General features: G+C 38.3%; 1 protein-coding gene across 6 annotated transcripts in view; it reads left to right on the plus strand.

The window, feature by feature from the left end:
* LOC106175564 (E3 ubiquitin-protein ligase UBR4) overlaps positions 1 to 22,315 on the plus strand; it is a 78,511-nt gene that overhangs the window by 21,355 nt on the left and 34,841 nt on the right. For 3 of the 6 annotated variants that reach the window (XR_015333620.1, XM_087009743.1, XM_087009746.1), the window contains 45 exons: positions 125 to 396; positions 673 to 736; positions 979 to 1,061; positions 1,440 to 1,622; positions 1,827 to 1,974; positions 2,272 to 2,475; positions 2,672 to 2,701; positions 2,912 to 3,082; positions 3,374 to 3,625; positions 3,828 to 3,917; positions 4,333 to 4,485; positions 4,928 to 5,152; positions 5,556 to 5,713; positions 6,073 to 6,310; positions 6,678 to 6,882; positions 7,181 to 7,251; positions 7,496 to 7,585; positions 7,953 to 8,084; positions 8,562 to 8,646; positions 8,881 to 9,097; positions 9,577 to 9,775; positions 10,188 to 10,359; positions 10,961 to 11,131; positions 11,742 to 11,863; positions 12,170 to 12,278; positions 12,540 to 12,688; positions 13,046 to 13,240; positions 13,945 to 13,998; positions 14,632 to 14,809; positions 14,974 to 15,145; positions 15,555 to 15,651; positions 15,950 to 16,051; positions 16,354 to 16,467; positions 16,773 to 16,892; positions 17,127 to 17,417; positions 17,736 to 17,906; positions 18,225 to 18,471; positions 18,748 to 18,922; positions 19,359 to 19,592; positions 19,944 to 20,031; positions 20,325 to 20,453; positions 20,846 to 20,910; positions 21,285 to 21,345; positions 21,594 to 21,772; positions 22,041 to 22,179. Coding sequence is in view for 5 of the 6 variants with exons in the window: in XM_087009743.1 (XP_086865869.1) it covers positions 125 to 396; positions 673 to 736; positions 979 to 1,061; positions 1,440 to 1,622; positions 1,827 to 1,974; positions 2,272 to 2,475; positions 2,672 to 2,701; positions 2,912 to 3,082; positions 3,374 to 3,625; positions 3,828 to 3,917; positions 4,333 to 4,485; positions 4,928 to 5,152; positions 5,556 to 5,713; positions 6,073 to 6,310; positions 6,678 to 6,882; positions 7,181 to 7,251; positions 7,496 to 7,585; positions 7,953 to 8,084; positions 8,562 to 8,646; positions 8,881 to 9,097; positions 9,577 to 9,775; positions 10,188 to 10,359; positions 10,961 to 11,131; positions 11,742 to 11,863; positions 12,170 to 12,278; positions 12,540 to 12,688; positions 13,046 to 13,240; positions 13,945 to 13,998; positions 14,632 to 14,809; positions 14,974 to 15,145; positions 15,555 to 15,651; positions 15,950 to 16,051; positions 16,354 to 16,467; positions 16,773 to 16,892; positions 17,127 to 17,417; positions 17,736 to 17,906; positions 18,225 to 18,471; positions 18,748 to 18,922; positions 19,359 to 19,592; positions 19,944 to 20,031; positions 20,325 to 20,453; positions 20,846 to 20,910; positions 21,285 to 21,345; positions 21,594 to 21,772; positions 22,041 to 22,179 (6,804 nt within the window). In the remaining variant the exon portion in view is untranslated. The remainder of the gene's footprint in view (positions 1 to 124; positions 397 to 672; positions 737 to 978; positions 1,062 to 1,439; positions 1,623 to 1,826; positions 1,975 to 2,271; positions 2,476 to 2,671; positions 2,702 to 2,911; positions 3,083 to 3,373; positions 3,626 to 3,827; positions 3,918 to 4,332; positions 4,486 to 4,927; positions 5,153 to 5,555; positions 5,714 to 6,072; positions 6,311 to 6,677; positions 6,883 to 7,180; positions 7,252 to 7,495; positions 7,586 to 7,952; positions 8,085 to 8,561; positions 8,647 to 8,880; positions 9,098 to 9,576; positions 9,776 to 10,187; positions 10,360 to 10,960; positions 11,132 to 11,741; positions 11,864 to 12,169; positions 12,279 to 12,539; positions 12,689 to 13,045; positions 13,241 to 13,944; positions 13,999 to 14,631; positions 14,810 to 14,973; positions 15,146 to 15,554; positions 15,652 to 15,949; positions 16,052 to 16,353; positions 16,468 to 16,772; positions 16,893 to 17,126; positions 17,418 to 17,735; positions 17,907 to 18,224; positions 18,472 to 18,747; positions 18,923 to 19,358; positions 19,593 to 19,943; positions 20,032 to 20,324; positions 20,454 to 20,845; positions 20,911 to 21,284; positions 21,346 to 21,593; positions 21,773 to 22,040; positions 22,180 to 22,315) is intronic. The other 3 variants (XM_087009745.1, XM_087009744.1, XM_087009747.1) reach the window with 3 other exon arrangements.

A 22,315-nucleotide genomic window follows, 5' to 3' on the forward strand; every position in this document is an offset into this window, starting at 1 on the left:
ACTTTTGAAGACATGTCTCTGCAAATTACTGTAACAATTTTGTGGTATGATTTACCTTTTTTTTTTTTTCAAGTGACTACATATCTATTTTTATTCCCCAAATTCACATTTTCATTTTTTACAGAACCTAGAAGACACAGCTGGGGTGAGCGAGAACCGCCATCTTCTTCAAAGCCTCACATCGTACATCGTAAAAGAGAACAGCCATGTTGGTGAGGAGGTGGCCAAGGCCATTCTAAATGCTCTCATTCCCATGGGCTCTCAGCTCCTCTCTCCATCCTCAGACGGGATGGGTTTCTCTGAGCTGATGGTTGTCATGGCAACCCTGGCAGGAGCTGGCAGCGGAGTTGGTCACACTACACTGTTCAAGGCAGCCACAGCATGGCTGGAGCTGTGGTGAGTATACTGTATATATGGGTAGATCAGTCCAGATTTTTAAATAAAACTTTATTTATAAATATATTATCAGATCATGTTTATCATTTTCAAATATGTATTTTTCCCAGCTATAACCTCCATACCCTTCTATTGATCGCAAATGCGCATACACACACACACACTAATTAATTGGTTAATTTTTTAAGCAAGTGCATGCGATTTTTTGGGTGTGTTAGTTGTTGCAACCATCTTTTAGAATTTGAATAATTTTCCATTTCTGTTCATGTATTTCAGCAAAGCCTACTTGACTGAGAAGAATGTAATAGAGAAGCTGACAGAAAGTGTGGCATCTGGAAATGTATGTAAAATCCTCATCACCTGCCTTATTTGTTCTGTCATTTACTTTCTTGAGTAAAAGTTATGAAATTCTCTTGAAAATCTTCATATAGTAACTATAATGTGCAGTGTTACAAAAAATTTTAGATGGCTGCTCTTAATTTGAATAATTGCAATTTTAAATAAAATTTAAAATATATACTTTGATTTATGGGTTTGGATCTTCAGGAAAATTCCATGAAATTTTCATGTCTTCTCTTGCAGCACCAGGTTATGATGGAGAGCGCCACCTATCTTCTGAAGTACATAGGAGACATTCTGAGTGCACTGAAACAGTCCTCTGACAAGTATGTTTTATATCATGGGACCATTTCGCTTTCTTTATCAAATTAAAACATTTTTTCTGTTGATTGATAGAAAACTTGGCCATGAATTGCTTCATGCTACTTTTGAATAGGCAATATATGGGAGTTAGAATATATTAATTGTTTGAGAAGGACCAAGAGTAATATAAAAAAAAAGGCAGTTAAAACATAACGTTAAATCAAATATTCTACTGGGACTTACAATAGTGGTATATTGAAATTATAAATTGCCAAATGCTGTTTTCATTTGAATGCATGTAACATATATAATTGGTTATCTGTAAAACAGCGAAGACTAATTTTGCTATGTTTTGTATAAGTATAATACTAGTATTTATATATTATATATATTTTCTGTAGAAGTGGCTCCGCCTCCCCACATTACTATGGCGACACTGGCGTCCAGGAGGCAGACAGTGACTGGACGGAGGATATAGCACAGGAAGAGGAAGACTCTGGGGGTGAGGACTCCGACGAGGAATCACTGAACAACAAACTGTGTACTTTTACCATTACCCAGAAGGAATTCATGAACCAGCATTGGTAAGTGAAACAACAGGGGGAAAGATGAGAAATGTTTCACCCTAAGGCATGTATAGTTTGTTTCAAGGGCTATTCGAGAAATAATTTGCTGAGGCAGCAGAAATAGACATTTGATTATGATAGGACTCTTGTCATAGTTTGGTGATTCGGCATGTTTTAAATGATCAGGGATTAGTTATGAAGGCTATTGATTTGACATTGAAGGTACCACTGTCACACTTGCAAGATGGTAGATGGCGTTGGTGTCTGCACTATATGTGCCAAGGTGTGCCACAAGGACCATGAATTGACCTACGCCAAGTTTGGCTCCTTTTTCTGTGACTGTGGAGCAAAAGAAGATGGTAGCTGTAAGGTGAGCTGAGATTGAGAAACTGTTATGACTTTTTTTACACATAATTATATGATGTTGCACCAATTCCATTGCTACCTCTTGTTTTGGTTACAATACATATTTTTTTAATTTTCTAAAATTGTCACACCATAGGCCTGTTTTCTTTGTTTTACTCTTATCTTGGTAAGTTTTTAAAGCTTCTTCCAGATTTGAGTATTCTGTGCAATTTTGTAGATGTAATTTGGCAGTTCTTTAACACAGTTAACACATGACCATATATGGCATATCGTGACATATATTGACTTTATATTCAACCAGGCCATGGTGAAGAGGGTATCTTCCAGTGACCTAGATGGCAGCACCCTCGCCACCACCCCCTCCCCTTTCAGTATGGAGGCCATGCTCCCCAGCTCACTGCGCCAGCGCTACTCCTCCCCCGACACTGGAGACAAGGACAGAGATAAAGACAGAGACTCAGCAAAGATATCCAAAGCTAGAGAAGTGCTCTGCAAACAAGTGGAGGTCAGACATGTTAAATTTCTACAGGAGGGGCTTCTTGTAGTTTGGTTTAAAATCAAGCTTTGTATGTTTGTTCTTTTGTTAAGATAATATTATATGAAGTTATCCCTACCTTTATTTTTTGTGGTCGGGTGCAAGCATTGTTTTTTTTACCTTAATTCAAAGATTTTTTAAAAAGAGGAACTTTTCTCTATTCCAGGCCCAAAGGGAGGTCTTGCTGTCTCATGTTGTAAGTATTGATTGTAGTTAAGATATTTCTGATGGATGATATGACCAATTGTTAGTTAACAAAATTACTTTTGTAAGCCTCCTTTTGAATAACTATTGTAGGAATTCATTTAAGTATAATAAGCACAATTTCTAATCTCAAGTTACTAAATGTGATCTGTTCTGTTCTGGTATCACTTTGTAGTTCACTTCATAACTTTATTTCCCCCAGGAATCATCTGGAACTGCCAGTACTGTGCTAGAACTGCTCCAGGCCATGACAGTCCCCATCCAAGGTCACTACACCCGAGTGTCTCCAGTAGGGAGCGCAGCCAGGGCACGCAAGGCTCTGGAGGAACTACACTCACTGACCAAGACGGTGGAAACCACTGACCAACTCATGGTAAAGTTTTATCTTCTCACTTTCATTTACCTCACACATAATACATTGTCACCTGGGTGATGTATGGCAGAACATCTTGAGCATCAGTTAGAGGTGTTGAAGACATATATTGTGGGAGTGTGGCAGTGTATTATTTGACACACATACCAAGATAAAGTACTCGCATTTTACTGAAACACGCAACAATTATTTTTCTAAGCTATAGTTTTTTTGTAAGTGAAAAATATCATTAAAGCATAATGCAAATTTTACCTAATTTTTTTACCTGATTTGCTCTTCTTCTCTTCTCAGACTGCCACCCTGGGCTCACAAGAGGGCGCTTTCGAGAATGTCAAGATAAACTACAGTGGAGAGCAGGGCCAGCAGATACGGCAGCTGATCACATTTTCTCTAGTGCGCCGTATCGCCATGTGCTGCATGACATCTGTGCACGGCAAGAGACAGCACCTTGCGGTGTGCCATGAGAAGGGCAAGATCACCATACTGCAGCTGTCTACCCTGTTGAAGCAGGCGGATTCTAGCAAGAGGAAGCTGACTCTCACTGTAAGTCATGTGCTCTGTCTTCACTTATGGTGTCATGTTTTAGAAATAAGTGAACAGGATTTTAGAAAATATTTGGTCCATTATTCACTGGTACACTTTATATAATTAATTGAATAACTTTTTTTGTAATGTGAGTAAGTGCCCGTAAGTGATAATTGCCATGGAGGCTATTGCTCACTGCTGCCCCTATTGTTTGTTATAGAGACTAGCCTCGGCACCTATACCATTCACCGTGCTTTCAATTGCTGGGAACCCGTGTAATGAAGATTTTTTGGCAGTTTGTGGATTAAAGGTGAGCAAGGACTCTTAAATTTTATCTTAAGTTATATGAAATTATACATAATTAGAGTGCAAACTGACCTATATTTGCCATATTACTTATTCCAGGATAATATATTTTGACACAGATATGTTTGAATAAGAATAAGTTGGTAATTTGACCAAATTGGAAAATGTTGATGTCCACCATTTCACTTATATTTAGGGACCATATTCCAAATAAGTTGACTCTTTACAAATCTCAATGAATTATGGGGTGTATCATGGTATGTCTTGGGGTTGATTTTCACAAATTAATTATTTCCCAACAAATCTCACTGCTGTGTTATTGTCTTAATATACTGGGGCATTTCAGACTGATATTTTCCTGATCTTGTGTCAAATTCCCGTTTCTTATGTGTAATCCCCATGTTGGTATTCTCTCCTAGGACTGCCACATCTTGACCTTCACCAGCTCAGGGTCAGTAGCTGACCACCTGGTCCTCCACCCTCAGCTGGAGACTGGGAACTTCATCATCAAAGCTCTCTGGCTGCCAGGCTCTCAGACTGAACTGGCCGTGGTCACTGCTGACTTTGTCAAGGTGAGGACTGGATTGTGAATAATAATAATAATAATAATAATAATAATAATAATAATAATAATAATAATAATAATAATAAATTAAAAATTATAATAATAAAAATATTAGGTTGCATTTGTTATACAAAGATATTCTGGATAATAAGAATGGCTGTTTTACTGTCCTTTAGCCATATTGTTATCAAATATTCTGATTTTGAGAAGAAGGCCTCTGAAATATTGCAGGTGTATAGAACCAGTGGGAGACTAGAAGTATGAAATGATTGAATTGAAGTTAAAAATGAGTTGACAAAAAATCTTGATCAAATAACCACTGATGTATTAAAGATGTAAAACCAATATTATATTGTGAGACCAATAAGTAGTGATGAAAATTTAATTAAAAAACAGTTGATGAAAGTCCTAAAATAATGTGATTCCTATTAAAATATGTGTGGTTCCAGATCTATGACCTGGCTGTTGACGCTCTCAGTCCCCAGTACTACTATCTCCTGCCCAGTGGGAAGATAAGGGACGCCACCTTCATGTTCAGTGAGGACAGCCGCAGTCTGGTGCTGATGTCGTCTGCTGGATACGTGTACACGCAGGTCATGGACGAAGCCAGTAGTGCTAAGCATGGACCTTTTTACATCACTAATGTCTTGGAAATCAAACATGCTGACTTGAAGGTAATTAGCTCGAAACATGACCTAGAATTCTCTGGAGAAGAGCTTTATTTTCGTATTTTTGTTTTGTTGTACTTGTGTTTCTGTTTTGAAGTATCATGTGGACCTTATGACCCAGATGAGGATGGATGTTTAAGATAAGCCAGGGTTAATTTTGGGAGAGAATGATGGTGAAATAAAAGTTACTTTGAATTGAGTGTACATATCAACATAGTGTAACACATTCCTTCATCAATGCAGTTAAGTTGGACTTATCAAGGTATAATTCAAATATATGTACTGATATGTTTTCAACATGGTAATATGAAAGACCTTACCTTGAAAACAAGTCATTATATGTTATGTTCATGTGAAATTCTGACATTGAAAACAAATCTATATTTTATATAAATTCTTATCTCCCTAGGAACACCAGGGCCAGATAGCAGGTGGTGGGGCTTCCATTTACTACTCTCACCCCCTCCAGCTGTTATTCTTCAGCTATTCTCAAGGGAAGACATTTGCCGCACCACTACCCAAGGATGCCACGGAACTACCCATCCTCTTCCCTATCACCTTTAAAAGGTAAAGGCCTGTTTGGTCTACTCAAAACACAAAACACAAATTAATAGCACTTGATTTTAAGTGATTATTTGCCAGAAAAGCTCTGCGATATTTGATGATGCTGTACTAGACTTCTTTTATCACTTAAAATGTTAATCATGTGAGATTTTTAGAAGTTTTAATCTGTATAATGTTATTGTGCATCCATAGCTCCAGAGAAAGATAGATTGTCACAGTTGTATGAGTTTGGACTGGGGAAGAAGTAAGGTTAACAAATCTCATTCAGTAATCCAGTAATGAGAGCAACCTGTACATTATCACCCCTGTCATTATATTGTTTAGATTTATAATATGATTATAATTCTATGTCACATGTACAGTTCCAATGGCGGCAGCAATGGCCAGGGCAGCGGAGGCAGTGGTGGTGCCAGTGGCGGAGGAGGAGGGGGAGGAGGAAAGAGTAACTTCTCCCAGCCCTTAGTCCAGTGGTCTGAGGTCCCTGGCCACCCAGGCCTAGTGTGCTGTATGACCCAGGTCAGCAACCACCCGGTCATCTTGATGGTCAAACCTGATGTGATTTTGCTGCAGGAGATCAAGGTGCTGCCATCTAAGGCCAAGGTAAGACACTAGGTTCTTCCCATATAGCAATCAAAATTACATAGTGATTATGATAAAAACGTGGTTGATTGCATGTGGAACTTTTCTTTTCATTGAATTGATATGTTTTTTGTTGGGAAGAGATTAACTTCTTCAAATATTGTGTATGGATTTTGTAATTTTTATTAATCAGTCTTCTTGTTGATTTTTTTTTTTTTTTTTGAAATAATTTTGATTTATGGAGCTAATTGCTATAAAACTTTTTTTAAATATTGACGAAAAGCCAGTAAAACATTGGTTCTTATATTGAAAGTATCCTCAAAAACATTTCCTGAATTTATGGACTTAACTCAGATTTTTCATTATACTGAATGTGTCTCCCTGGCAGATCCAGGACATGGTCGCTATCCGCCATGCCTCCTCCAGCTCAGACCAGCAGAGGACCACCCTGATCCTCCTGTGTGAGGATGGCAGTCTGAGGATCTACATGGCCAATGTGGACCAGACTGGGTTCTGGATGTCCCCCTCTATGGTACCCCAGTCTGTGCTCACCACACTGAAACCTGCCAAGAAGAAGAAGGTCACTAAGACAGGTAATTGTTATAGAAAGTGGTGAAGGTCACAAAGACAGGTAACTGTTATAGAAAGTGGTGAAGGTCACAAAGACAGGTAACTGAAATAGAAAATGGTGAAGGTCACTAAGACAGGTAATTGTGTATCAAATGAATAACATTATTATTATCACATAACTTAGAGCTAAGCATGCCAAGGATATTAAAAGTTACAAGTTATAAGTGTTATAAGATACTTTTGACTGCTGTCAGCTGAGATATTCAGTCTTTTTCACTGTCACATGAATTTTTATGTGACATCTTATTTCTACTCCTTCAGGTCGTCCAACAGGCAATGTATCTTTCCCAGTGGACTTTTTCGAGCACTGCCAGGAGTGCAAGGATGTTGAGGTACAGAGTGTCCTGCTGGCTTGTCTGGCTGTTATATTTTAATTAAGAAAGAGAAAGCCTAATAAGATATGGTGATATTTTAAAACTTTCAAAATGATTAAACCTTTATCTTAATAAAGAATGAGAACTGGGGCACTAAGATGTAGTGATGTTAATGATATAAAATACTTGAAATGATGAAAATAAATCCTGGCTCTTGATGCGTTTTTAAGATGATTAGAATTATTGCTGTTTTCCATTTCAGTTTGGTGGCAATGACATTCTACAGGTGTATAATGCACAGCAGGTGAAACATAGACTGAACACCAGTGGCATGTATATTGCCAGTACTAAGGTAATTGGTCTTTATGGCAGATATATGTGAACCAGTATGTATCTGTATTTGTGTCCATGTCTGTGTGTGTTTGTATACATATATGTGCTTCTACATGTTTTACTTATGTTTAAATTGTGAAGTGTTTAAGAATGGTTTAGTTGTCTGTGTGATTTGTGTGTTGTGCAGTTTACACTGATAAATTGAGTGTTTGAATTGGAGAGGTCGTGTGTGTGTGTGTGTGTGTGTGTGTGTGTGTGTGTGTGTGTGTGTGTGTGCGTGTGTGTGTGTGCGTGTGCACGCGCATGGGTGTGTACGTGCGTGTGTTGAGAACCTGTATCCAAACTGTTTATCATAATCACTTGTACTTCTCATGGTGACATTTTAGAATGGAGGCTTCAGTATTGAGATCACCAACACAAACACCAACAATGTGATGGTGTCTCTCAGAGTACTGGTGGGAAGCCAGGCCCTGGAGATGGCCCCCTCACACCTCGAAATCTTTGGACGTACAACCCAGGTGAGGTGATTTTTACTCTAGTATGAAAGTGATGAAAGCTTAACTGAAAGTTTAGGGGTGGATCCAATGCTATTTTCTGACAGTCTTCCAAATTATTTTTCTTGATTCATCCTCTGTTTTTGACCGTCTTCCAACAGAAAAAATTAGGTACCCGTCAATGTAAACTTAAAAATCTGACTGTCTTCTAGAAGACCCAGAAGACGGTCTCAATCCGCCCCTGAAGTTGAAGTCTTAAATATGAAGATATTGGCTTATTGAAAAGCACTCATTTGATTGGACAAGTTGTTTGATTGTGTATCACAGCTTACTTTTAAAAAATCAAAAATTCTGGTTTTGAGAAAAGTTTCTTGGACAAATCTTTTGTCAGAAGGGTTTTTTAAGTCATAAATTGTTGTAAAATGAATAAAGTAGTTGATGAGTCCAGGAGATTTTGAGTATGGAAACTGCTTGTAATGTTTTTCACTTCTGTTAATCTAGGTGAATATAAGTAGAGCAAGGTGGTTTGATTTGGCATTCACCAGAGAGGAGAGTCTTACTGCTGAGAAGAAGATGACTCTATTTAGTAAGTCACTGTGCACATGTGGGCTTGCATTCACACATACACATACATTCAGACACATTATTACATGGCACACACATTTATTAACTTTGTCTCTTTTGTGATTTTAGTGTTAGCTAATCAACAGTGATGACAAATCAACAAAAATGACAAACCAACAAAAAAATTAGTTTGCTTATCATGTTTATAGAAGATTTTTTTTATTTTCACAATTTCCCCCTCTCTCTCTGTTCCCAGTTGGTCCCAGTGTTGACCCAGCAGGTGTCACCATGATAGACTCCATCAAGGTCTATGTGAAAACCAAGGAGGCCTTTGGCTGGCCAGAGGACACTGAGGAGTTTGCCGAGGCTGTCCCAGCTGCTGCCAAGGTAGCAGTGCCCTCTAGTGGAGTGAGCAGCATTCAGGCTACAGAGGAGCCAGTGCTGCCACCTATACCATTGACATGTACTGACAGGTAGGTGGTGCTGTTTGTTAGAAACCTTGTACACAACTGCAGTGAAGTGCGGATGGTGTCATTCTGCACAGCCTGCTGAATTCTGCACAGCCTGCTTGATGTGCTATGGACAAAAGTGTGTGCTTTATGTTATTTTGTTTGCTATTTTGTTTTAAAGAAATACCTGACATGAAATCTGAAGAGGAAAATTAACTAGATTTAAATCTTTAACCCACATGGTTTGCGGATCTGAAATAGTCATCATCTTTTTTAAAAAGGAAAATATTAAGTTTAATGATTGGGGGATACATCAACCAAGCTCAGAAAAATATAATTATGACAACTGTGACACAACCGTCATCAGATTGAGAAAAAAGTCATTTGGATATGATGTGAGTACAGGACAGTTTTATAAAAAGTAAGTAGATGTAAAAAAAAACACATAGTTATTCTCTTGTCAAATCATGCTAATATCAACCACTTCTTTCCCTTCTGTTAAGATTGGTTGCCAGTTCCCTGGAAGTTCTAGATGGTTGTTTTGCCACAGCCAGTTCTGAGGAGAAGGAGAAAGAGAGACAGGGGGCCCTGGACCTGGCCACCACATTGCTCACCCTGCCCACACCTGTCACTGTGACCCAGCACACTAAGTCACTGATGGCCACCCTGTTCAGTAGTAAAGTGGCATACCATAACCACAAGGTATTGTGGAAGATGTGAAGAACATCTGTGACTTGAAACTTTAAGTGGAAGTTTCATAGACTGAGAGATTATATTGTGCCTGAGGCTCTCTCACATTGAGTGTAATAGTACTTTGAAGTGTTGTAGTACTTTGAAAGAGCCTAAGTCAAACATGAAATTCCGCAATACTGGGGGTTTGCCCCCTTTCACAATTTCGATTTTCACTGTTTAGTGAAGTTATTTAATTACCCATGTAGCAGAGGCCCCTCTGTCAATCTCTTAAAGTGCACTAATACAGACTGCAATGGTGAAGTATACAGCTTGATGTGACATCTTTGAGACTCCTCTCAGATGAACTTAGACTGGTGATGAAGGCTCATTTAGAAAACATATATTTTGAAAAACTTAATTGTGTATAAAATTTGTTTCCCAGGACCAGGCTCAGCTGTCCCAGGTGATGCACTGTTTGACAGCGGCCACCAAGGACCTGGATGCCGAGGCTTACTCCAGACTGGTGGTGACCGCCAGGGCTTTGGCCATCTCAAGGCCCAGTAACCTGGTCAGATATGCTGACAAGGAGGGCAGCACCTTGGTGGGAGAATCTGGTAGGTGTCAGAACTAGATATATGGCTCTGAATTCACTTAAATTCCCTTTTACCCCCAAATTCATTACTTTCAATTAAAATATAAAGTAGTAGTGATTTTTTTTTTTTGCAACTTTGACTAATTAATGTCCTGTGTGTAGGATTTTGTACACACACTTCTCAGAGACCTTATTTGAACACATGGCAATGTTCACACATTGTCAAGGAATAGACCAAGTAATAAAAAGCCAGCTATTCAAATATCTACATGTTATTTACATTCATCCAAGTAAACTTCATATCTTCACAAAATGGAAGCCTTGATATCATTATGAGCAAGACACAATCATGCCTTTTTAAATTCAAATATAAAGTAGACTTTGACTAATTAATGTCCTGTGTGCAGGCTTTTTGGAATAGGCACTTCTGAAATACCTTATTTGAACACATTGCAATGTGTGCTCTTTACCTAGGAATAGACCAAGTAATTAAAAGGGGAGAGTTTGCATACTGAGCTTTTGGCGTATATACATGTTATGTACATTCATCCAAGTAAACTTCATAACTTGGCAAAATAGAAGTCTTGATAACATTATGAGCAAGAAACAATCATGTCTTCCAGCTCTGGAAGTGACCGACCTTGAATCAGATGACCACACAGAAACCTTGACCAGAAGCATGGAGCTGGACGTGTCCGAGTCTGGCCATTTTGTTGTCCAGCTGGTGGACGCCTTCTGGAAGCTTCACGCAGCAAGACCCCGTAATCCTATCCTGGCACCAGTTTGTGCCCCAGGTAATGTGAAGAGTTCACTAAAAAAACTTAAGTCAGTTCCCTGGCTTAGTTGACTAGGATTTCCATGAGAGTGCTGTTACACTACTCCTGATAGGGTAAGATGTGACCATGTAACCATGGTAATTAAGTTATTAGCCAGGGAACCTGACTGAAGTTTTTTTGTGAAACCGGGGCCGGGAAGGATAAGATTATATTTAATGGCCTGCTGTCACTATTTAAGACTAGTTATTGTTTTGAGATGATCCCTATCTGCATGCCAGGTTAAATCAAGGGCATATAATTCATTATTTTGGAGGTATAGATATTTGATGCCCTGCTGGCTTTTTGGATCATGAAGTATGACTCCATACTGTAAATACTTTGGTTCATATAATAGATCTCCATAGTTAAGTTATCTGTACTATTGGCACCTTGCATATTCAAGGTAACACAAAATTTGCAGTGGTATTTGTACCATAAGTCAGTAACATTTTGGATTTCATATTATGACATTCTGATGATGGACTTAAGACCCGGAAATTCATTTCTAAGTTCAGAAATTTCAAGTTCTAACAGAATAAAGATATTAGAATTGTCACGTATTAGAATTTTCACCCATTCCTTCCTCTAGGCTTGGTACACACTGAGGCCACAGTGGCGGCCCTGGTGGAGATCATCCACGCCTTCACCTCTTGTGACCTGGACAATGTGAACCTGGCAGCCAAGTTATATGTCAGGATGCTGATGTGTGATGTGAGTTTGAAGGGTGGTCTGTGATACTATTTATGGTGAATTGGTATTTTGTAATTGTCATTCTTAATTTTATTATTGATATAAGATGAGGTAGTCCTCCAAGATGTATATACCAACAGCTGTTTCTGAAAACCTCCCCTCCCCCCTTCTACACACACAAAATTAATTGCATGTAGAAAAGAACAACACAATCATAAATTTCTTTAAAAATATTATGAACATTTGTTGAGAATTTTACAGGTTATTTTGAACCCAAGGCTTGTCTACATTTTATGTAAAAAAATATCTTTCTAACTCTTGTCCCAGGATCCAGCAGTGAGTTTCTACTGCAAGCTGGCCATGATTAGAATGCTGAGACCAAGACACAAGCGGAAGAGAGTCTTCATTCCTTCCCCTCCAAGGTGCAGCACTCCTGGTGGGTAACTTATCTTTATATTTATTTGTTTGTTTGTTGTATTTATGTGTTCACTTCATTTCTTGGTCAGTATGTATAATTGTATTATAGATGCAGTATTTCTTTATATGAAATTAACATTTAAACACAGCATGTTTTTCTGTAACCTCATGATGAATCTTGCACAAATTTGTGGAAGATTTTAAAGCATTAGGTAAAAATAATATTAACATAGACAAGATGAAACGATGTTAAATCATTGCATTCTCATCTTGACCTCAGGTGTTAAAGAGGAAGAAGAGGACAAAACTGAGCGAGAACTTCCGCGCCAGCCTCCTGCTGCACCCAGGTCTGCCCAGCCTGTCCAGATAGCTGCCCCAGAACTGGAGGAGGATGAGGAGGATAGGGATGAGGATCAGTATGAAGTGGTGGTGAGTATGAGGATCAGTATGGGTTGGTGGTGAGTATGAGGATCAGTATGGGGTGGTGGTGAGTATGAGGATCAGTATGGGTTGGTGGTGAGTATTAGGATCAGTATGGGGTGGTGGTGAGTATGAGGATCAGCATGAGGTGGTGGTATGAGGTTCAGTATATTGAGCACTATGATGAGTCAACCTTTGATATATTCTCAAAGACTAAGCACTTATAGGTTCATAATCCTTTAAAAAGAAATTGTTCTGTACTGGAGTACACAGAGTCAGCAGTCATAACATATTTTTCACATAAAATTTTACTTTATCCATAATACATCCCCAGAATATCAGGAATGCTGTATATTATCATTACAGGAACATCCAGAACCCATGATACTGGAGCCCCCTGAAGCTGGCATACCAGGAGGGCCATCACTAGAGGCCATCCTCGGGGCCCACATGGGGGCCCACATGGGGGGCATGAACTACCCCCCTGTGCTGGACATCCCCCCTGATGCTGATGATGAGGCCATGGTGGAACTGGCAATTGCTCTTAGTCTTCAGGAACAGGTGGGCTGGGGGTTGGAAATAATTGAATAGCAGTAGTGAATCTTATTAATGTGTTTAAATCTGTGTACATGTAAGTTCTAGTAGTCCAGAGTAGATCCATACCTGATGTAGGTCTTTGAAAATTGTGAATGAGGTGTCTGATGGAAAGACAAAATTGTGGCCATCACAATTTCAATGGATGAGCTTTTATGTACACAGAAGTTATTTCTTAAGTGAGTAAAATAAGACTGAACATAAGATGATATTGCAGAAATAGGTGAGCTGGTATGGCAGAGTAAGTGTTTTATGTTTTTGGTTTCTCACTGCTGTTATGGTTTCTTTGAATAGATATGACCTAACTTGTTTTACCTCCCTATGAACAAGATTATTAGAAGGACCTTACCTTTCCTGGTTTTGAGAGTGAATATCTTCTGGATTACCCTTGGCAAGCTTTAATATATTCTGCTCTCTGCCTAATTTTCTTCATTGTTTCAATGCTTGGTAATATATTTATTTGCCTTTTAAGTTGGAAGCAGTTCTGTTGAAGGTTTTGCTTACCCTCACACTGTGTTTTAATTTTTGGTTGAATTGTTGTCATGGTTGCCTTGATTTATACATTCCACAATGATAAAAGTTTTAAAGTAAATATTTTCAGTTGACGTTAAATGCCAGTAGCATGGCTGTTATTTTAGAGCATGGTTTGGATGTTTTATTTTGTCCCCTAGGGTCAACAGGGCGGTCTGAGTCTACAGGGGCTGAGCTTGGGAGCACAGAGACAAGTAAGTGGATTGCAATCGACTGGGGGAGGGGCTTTGGCATGTTTCTCGAGAATTTTCAATTGGAAATTTTTGTATGTCAGACTAAATTGACTTTGGAGTTTGTAATTGAAAAGTCATTTTGTAAGTGAGATTTACACAAACTTGAATGGAATGTGTTACAGGAAGTGTTACCAACAGCTTCAAAGACAATCATGCACGTTTTTACCTACAGCTTCAAAGGATTGGGGGAAAGAATAATCAATTTTCTCTTTCGTTTATTTAAAACTTTTTTTGGATATTATTTTTCTGTCTGTTTTTCATGCATTCTACTAAACTGTTGTACCTTTTGTTGCCCTGTTGTTGCTTTTTGTAAACTGCATACTAATAATATAGCAAACCCATCAACTTACGCAGATTGGTGAATTTTTTGTTGTTGTTTTCATTGTCCTAATTTAGTTTGAATTTCTCATGAGATCACTGCCATGTCAAGTGGCCTGGAGACAGCAGATTGATATTAAGCCAAATGTTTACAATAAATACGTCAGAAAAATGCCATGATATCCTGCAAAACACACCATAATTGTCACAGCCTATATACACACATTGACACAATCTTTTATCCCAATGATTCACTGATACAGATATTTTCCATGGCAGGGTACAGACCACAGCAGCCACTATTCAGACACGACGGCATCGGCACCGGCCAGTGACGACGAGGCGGGCAGTACAGCGGCCACAGAGGGGTCGACACTCAGGACATCCCCAGCAGAACAGGGAGGGTCGGAGAGTGGAGGGAGCGCAAGTGGTTCTGTGTCTGGAGAACAGAATGGTGCGTTTAGTAAATAAGTGAAGGTTGAAAATTTTTCACAGATTCATATTTTGAATTTTCTCGAAGTCCATCGTCTTTATTTTCCTGAATCTTGTAAAGATAATATATCTCAGATCAAGGTCTCCATGATATCCTGCAGAGAAGGTTTTCGTATTTTAATGCAGGTTTCACTGTTCCAGTGAGTGGGCGTAGCAGTGCCTATGGTGATGGCGGTCAGGAGAGGGACACGGCAGGGGGACCACGCAGTGAAACCAGCAGTATTGGATTACCCTCCGGATCCATGAGATATGAGGTTGACATCTGTGAGCCAGATATAGACAATGACACTAGCCACAGGTTAGTACAGGGCACTACCAAGAATAAAGTAGTAATATATTATTCAATCAACAGCTTATATTGAAATTGTTTACCCCTAATATTCCAATGAATGCCTAGAGTACAGAGCATGTTCATCAGCCGATGAAATTTTTCTCTGTGGCCACTACTAGAAGGAAAATAGCTGATGTCTAGTTCATGAACAGTGAGATTAAATCTCATGACTTTACTTTTGATATCATTCATAAACATTAATATTTTAAAACGCCATAAGATATGCTGTTGGTGGATTGAAGAGACAGCTAGTACACATGATAATATTAAATAGTTGTTCCTGCTTCATCTTGTAATTATAATATTCAGTATTAAGCAGATCCTAAATCATTGCTATAACAAGGATTAACCTGATAAATCCCACTTATTATTTCAGATTGCACCACCTGCGCCTAATGCTGCTAGAAAAGATGATAGGATACATCACAGAGTTGAGGAACATTGGTGGAGTGAGAGCCATACCTTTTATGCAGGTGTGTATGTCTGGCTGTGTTCACAGAGTATAGTTTAGACCATAAACAGTCTGACTTAGTATACCAAATATCACAGAGGATCAAAATGTTCCTTAGATATTTTCTTCATGTGTTATCCAGTTGGGTTGCCTAGTGATATTAGCGGAGCTGTTTCTGATCAGACTTGACCTTAGATATTGATGCTCTAATATATATAGTATCTTGTGACCTGTAGGTGCTCCTGATGTTGACCTCTGATATATTATGTAGTATCATATTACCTATAGTGGTATATTATATAGTATCATGTGACCTGTAGGTGCTCCTGATGTTGACCTCTGACCTGGACAGTGAGGAGGAGAGGGACAAGGCAGTACTGGACAGCCTGCTCACAGCTCTGCTCAAACAGATGGATTTCAAGGTACTCCAATAACTTGCCATATTTTACCTTTCATATTTTGTTTTCCATCCGTTACATGATGCACGATCTCCAATTGTGGACAGTTTTTATACAAGAGAAAAAAAACAATGATATTATTTTCAATGCAGTAACTGTAAAATGTATGAAGATTCATCATGATATAATAATCAGCTACATTTATAGTATTGATATAATATTGATCTGCAATCTTATTCCTAAAGGTCAAAATTTAATATCAAGTGCCTTTTCTAGTACAGTTCTATTAATATTACAATATTTAACCTACACTCACTGTATTGTAGAATGTCCAGGAGGTGGTGACCAGGACAAATGTGAACGAGGTTCAGCTGATAATTCTCCGCCTTCTCAGTGTGTTCATGTCCAGAACACGCGCAGGCATGAAACCCTCTGGGGAGGTAGACACAAATATTTTATATATTTTATGTCTGTTTATTTTAGAATTTTGATGGTCTTTATTGCTTGTTTATACAGTTATGGATTACTTTTAATTATGTATTTCTGTGAGAATTATGACATGTTATTAGCAATATTAAAAGCAACTGCATGCGTGTTGATATGACTGAAAAATACTCCATATTTTCATTGTAAATTTCAGTTATATTGGAATCATGTTCCACCTCACTAGTCCCATTACAGTAAGTGTTTTATGGCATAAGTATTGCTTAAAGTAATCACTAATTATGTATGTATTATATTCCAGCCACCAACTCTGATTAGTTCCAGCACAGCAGGTGCCCTGCTGCATTGTGGGTCTGTGGATTACTGCCTCAACACACTGAAGAGTTTGCACTCCTACTGGAAGCAACTGCCTCCTGATGAGGTATATATGTGAAGTGTTTTCCACTATTTATGAATTTTGAAATAAAAAGTTTTATGAACAGTGGCAATGAAACTTTATTGGGTTTGGTCAAGTAATAAATATATGGGCATGATTTGGTGTAAATGTGAAACTTTGGGCATTAAATTTTGATATTGTACCCACATGTGACCATATTAAATTTATATCAAAAGCAATACATTAGATCACCAGTGACATGTAATCTTACCTATTCAGGACACTGCCTCAGTACCAGGACAACTGTTGAAAAGTCACCCCACCACCCCTCCCCCAGACATGTCTCCCTTCTTCCTACGACAGTACGTGAAGGGGCATGCAAACGACGTGTTTGAGGCCTACCCCCAGCTCTTGACAGAGATGGTCCTCAGACTGCCGTATCAGATCAAGAAGATAGCGGATGCCAGCCCTAGCTTGGCGTCACCCTCATTTGACCAGGTTTGGTTTCAGACGCTGTCGGAGTACATGATGACACAGCAGACGCCATTTGTGAAGAGACAAGTGAGAAAGGTAGGGGTTCTGCTAGCATGCTGTGACTTTACTAGCTGTTAGTTTTCTCTTAGTAAATTCAGTGGAAAACAGTTGGAAATGTTGGCTAATTATATTGCAAAGTCAGAGATATACATTGTAGGGAGAGCTTTTTTTATCTGATTCAATAAATACAGGATAATAGTTAATATGTCCTTTTTTACATCAAGATTTTTTTTGTGTTATACACCATTATCATATGATTATAATTTCCATGTTACTGCTTTGCCATTAGATCTTTTAGATAAGATGCATTTGTCTTTGGTTCTCATCAAGTGTGATATTGTCTCTAATTTTCAGCTCCTTCTGTTCATCTGCGGGTCCAAAGAGAAGTACCGTCAGCTGCGGGACATGCATGCTTTGGATGCCTACATGAAGGAAGTGAGGAACATATGTGAGAAATATGGCATGAATGTGACCAAGCCAAGCACTCACCCTATTGTTATACCATATGACACACTGATAACACTGGTGAGGACTGTACATCTCATAATTGGTTGTAGAGATACTGTGTTTTGTCTGTTGATATAAATATCAAGTGGTTGAAAAATGATTAGATGACTTAAAAATGTAAGGTGATTCTACAGGTAATTTACTTTGACATTTTATTACCAGATTGAACAGCTGATAACACTGGTGAGGACTGTAAATCTCATACTTGATTGAACAGATTGTTTTGTCTGTTCATATAAATACCCAGTGGTTAACAAATAATTTCAAACTAATTTTTGAAAATTCTTAGACTACTTAAGAATGTAAGGTGATCCTACAGGTTTTATCCTTTTCCAGATTGAACAGCTGAAGTCCTGTGCAGAGATTGCCACCACCAGGACTGCCAACTGGCAGAAGTTCTGCCACAAGGAGGACACCATCTTGTCCTTCCTGATCCAGGCTAGTATCTGCCTGAGTGACGGGGTGGCACCAGTGTTGCTGCAGCTGCTGCAGTGTGCCCTCTGTGGTACGAAGATAAGCCAGCTCCAAGCCCCGCCAGCTGGAGCTTCTGCCAAGGCTAAGAAGGAAAAAGAGAAGTCAGAAGGTAAGCTTTGTGATATTTTTAACGTATTGAGGAAAAAATAGAACTATTGGTATATGTTTTTACAACTAAGATTAATAATTTTGTACCTGTAAATTTGGTGAAAATATGAACGGTGCTTCAGAATTTGTGAATAATTGCAGGGATCATTTCTATGTTGTTTTTTTTTTCTGAATGTTTATTACTCATTAAATCATTTTCCTGATTTAACATCATTTTTGCTGAAAAGTGTTTTTTTATCTGAGAATTAAAGTGTTTTTCCTCATTATACCTTTTCAGAGGGAGAAGAAGCTCCACCAAAACATGATGAAGGTCTAAGCATTATCTTAGTTCAACAAGTCAACAAGTTTGTAGATCGTGAACTCTTGATTCAGTTTATGAGAGCTTTCCTTCTGGAGTCCAACTCCACAGCTGTGCGCTGGCAGGCTCACGCCTTGGTACTGCACATTTACAGGTATTATAGACAGCTTTACAATTATATATGCATGGGTATTTCTTTTTATGTTCACTTATAGTATAGTATATGTAGTTTTGAGCAGGGCAGACACATAAAAAAGCATGTTGTATATATGTCTTCAGATAGTAATGCAGTCATTTGAGAGAAAAAGAGTTCAATTTTTGAAAAGAAATATTCATGAACTTTTATGTTGAATGCATTCCTCATCTGAGAGTTTAAGTCCATTCCTACTGTGCACATAGCAAATGCACAAGCCTACAAATATTGAGATTGCATTTGAATGGAAATATATTAAATCTTTATTTTCAAATTGGGAAGATTTCTTAATTTTTGTCAAAATTTATTGTTATAAGAGCAAAGGATTTAATAGATTGTCTTAAATATGAGTTTTTCTAAAAGCTTTTCATGACATCTTTCTGAATTTTCTTCCAAGGAATTCCTCCCTGAGTCAGCAGGAGGCATTGCTGTGTCTCATGTGGAATATATGGCCAGAGCTGCCCTCCTATGGCCGGAAAACTGCCCAATTTGTGGACCTCCTGGGCTACTTCGTCCTCAAGACCCCACAGGGCTCAGACCGGAGATGTAAGGAGTTTGTAGAGAAAGCCGTGGATGTGCTGAGAGGACAGAACCAGATCCTGGCAAACCATCCCAATGCCAGCATATACAAGTAAGGATGACCACACTTAAAAGATCATCTTAACCGGCTTTGTGAATGTAAAATATTCCTGTTGGAAAAACTAGAAATTATTAATTAAAAGTAGTGCAGATGTTATGTTTGGTATTGATTGTCTATGTGATGTCTGCAATGACATTTAAAATACGTAAAATATTTATTCTGACCAATCAAAGAATAGTATTGCAAGAGATAATGGGATAACTGACAAAGAAAGTCTTTGCGACATTAAGTTTGTAAGGTGAAATGAATGAATGACCAGAAATATTTTGGCATCAATGTAATTCGGTCTTGAAAAAGAAAGATTTTTTCCAGAATTGAAAGTAATCTGCTGTATTATTTCAGTATGCTGCAGGGTCTTGTGGAATTTGATGGCTACTACCTGGAGAGTGACCCATGTCTGGTGTGTAACAACCCTGAGGTCCCATACAATGTAAGTTCAGTTAGCACACAGTCCAAAAGTAAGTTTTCTCAGTGTTTGATGAGATCTTGTAAATTGGGTAAAATGAAAAAGTTCATAATAAAGTATTTGGTCATAGGTAAGTAGATGTAACATTGATCTTATTCATCCTATTCATATTACCTATAATGTGTCCTCCTCTTCATAGCAAAACTGAAGTACTCATCAAATTGTCACACACACATTTGCACATCTAAAGGCTCGCAGTAATAGAAGAAGAAAAATCTAGATATTGTGTGTGACTCTAAGGAATTATGTTTTTCCAGAACCTGAAGCTTGCTGCCATCAAGGTGGACTCCAAGTTCACCACCACCACTCAGATAGTGAAGCTTGTGGGAAGTCACACCATCTCCAAGATATCACTGAAGATAACCGACCTGAAGAGAACCAAGATGGTGGGTTGTCTGCTGAACTTGACACTAAATATGTGTTAAGATTTCTCAGAATTTGGAAATAATTTTTAATTAGATGCAAGAACTCTCCTGGAAAGAATGGGCTGATTGGTTTACTTTGCTCTCATACATTTCACCTAGGAATTAGGAATCAGACTCTTATTGGCTAATTAGAAGTCTAAATTTTTGGAATGTACACACATTTTAAAAACAATTGTGAAGGAAGTATAACCATTATAGTTTAATAGAAAAATGTAAACAGGAATAAGCCTTGGGTCTATAATATAACCAGCATGCATTGTAATATTTGATGTTTACAGAAAACTTCTGTTTCTTTGTACAAAGAAGCAATTGTAAATAATAAAATTTCTGATTTGTTTTGTCTTTGTGTCCAGGTCCGTACCTTGAATATCTACTACAACAACAGATCAGTCCAGGGGATTGTGGAGCTGAAAAACAGGTGTGTGAATTGAAAACTTATTTTCTCATCTTTGGCTCAATTATAGCATTGAGACTGAAGTCAGACTTTCCTAAGTTTTATTTTGTGCAGTTTATAGAATAGCAAGCACTTGAGGAGTATTATAGCTGTGCAGTAATATTTGTGAAATGTGATAATTGATAGTAGAATATATAATTTATGATAAAATGTTATATGAAGATTCTGGTAAAGAGCACCTTTAAAGATAGCTAAATCGTGCATAAATTGAAGCACATTTTACAGTGTTTGAAGTGAATTAAGATGTTAACTAATAGCAGATGTTACAGTTAAAGAGATGTTTGCTGCACAAATAACGTAAAAATTCTGTCAAATAAACATTCAACTTTCATTTTTAGGTCTGATTTGTGGCACAGAGCCAAAAGAGTGACTCTGACTGCAGGACAGACTGAAGCCAAGGTACATATTTATACTGTTATGATAGTTAATTTGAAATATAACTTAAAGTGTGTGTGTGTGTGTGTGTGTGTGTGTGTGTGTGTGTGTGTGTGTGTGTGTGTGTGTGTGTGTGTGTGTGTGTGTGTGTGTGTGTGTGTGTGTGTGTGTGTGTGAGAGAGAGAGAGAGACAGAGAGGTGGAAAGAAAATGCTTAAGATATTAACAAAATAGCAGTTGAATCAACCATTAATACCTTTCCTTTTTCCCTAGATTGAGTTCCCATTGCCCATCGTTGCTTGCAACCTAATGCTGGAGTATGCCGACTTCTATGACAACTTCCAAGCCTCGGTGGAGACCTTGCAGTGCCCCCGCTGTAGTGTATCTGTACCAGCCAACCCTGGGGTCTGTGGAAACTGTGGAGAGAACGTCTACCAGTGCCACAAGTGCAGGTAACATTGTGTTTGTTATGCAGGACAGACAGTGTAAGTGTGGGCTGCATTCAAGAGGCGGTGCCACATCTGTTGAATTAAAGAACCTTGATAGGATTATCTTAGTGTAGAAATCAGTCTACAGCGAGATCCTACCATTACATGTAAATAATACACAGATGAATGAGATACTATAAGGAAGAAATAGTATTTTTGAGTAGGAATTTTAAGACATTGTGTTGTGTTATGTTCATGAATCTGAAATCTCATCACATTAATTCATATCAAGGGCCATAAACTATGATGAAAAGGACCCATTCCTGTGTAACTCCTGTGGCTTCTGCAAGTATGCCAAGTTTGACTTCACCATGTATGCCAAGCCTTGCTGTGCTGTGGACCCCATTGAGAATGAAGAAGACAGGAAGAAGGTAGGTCAACCTGGTACCTGGTCTTCAAACACACTGTTATTCCCTTTGGTTGGATGCAGATTTCTGAGTAGTCTAAATTATAACAAGTTTTGTGGAATTATTTGTGAATTACATGCTTGTGAAATTATTTGAAAGC

This window comes from Lingula anatina, chromosome 3 (genome assembly GCF_051362555.1).
Source record: "Lingula anatina isolate TDL-2025a chromosome 3, LinAna3.0, whole genome shotgun sequence".
NCBI lineage: Eukaryota > Metazoa > Brachiopoda > Lingulata > Lingulida > Lingulidae > Lingula > Lingula anatina.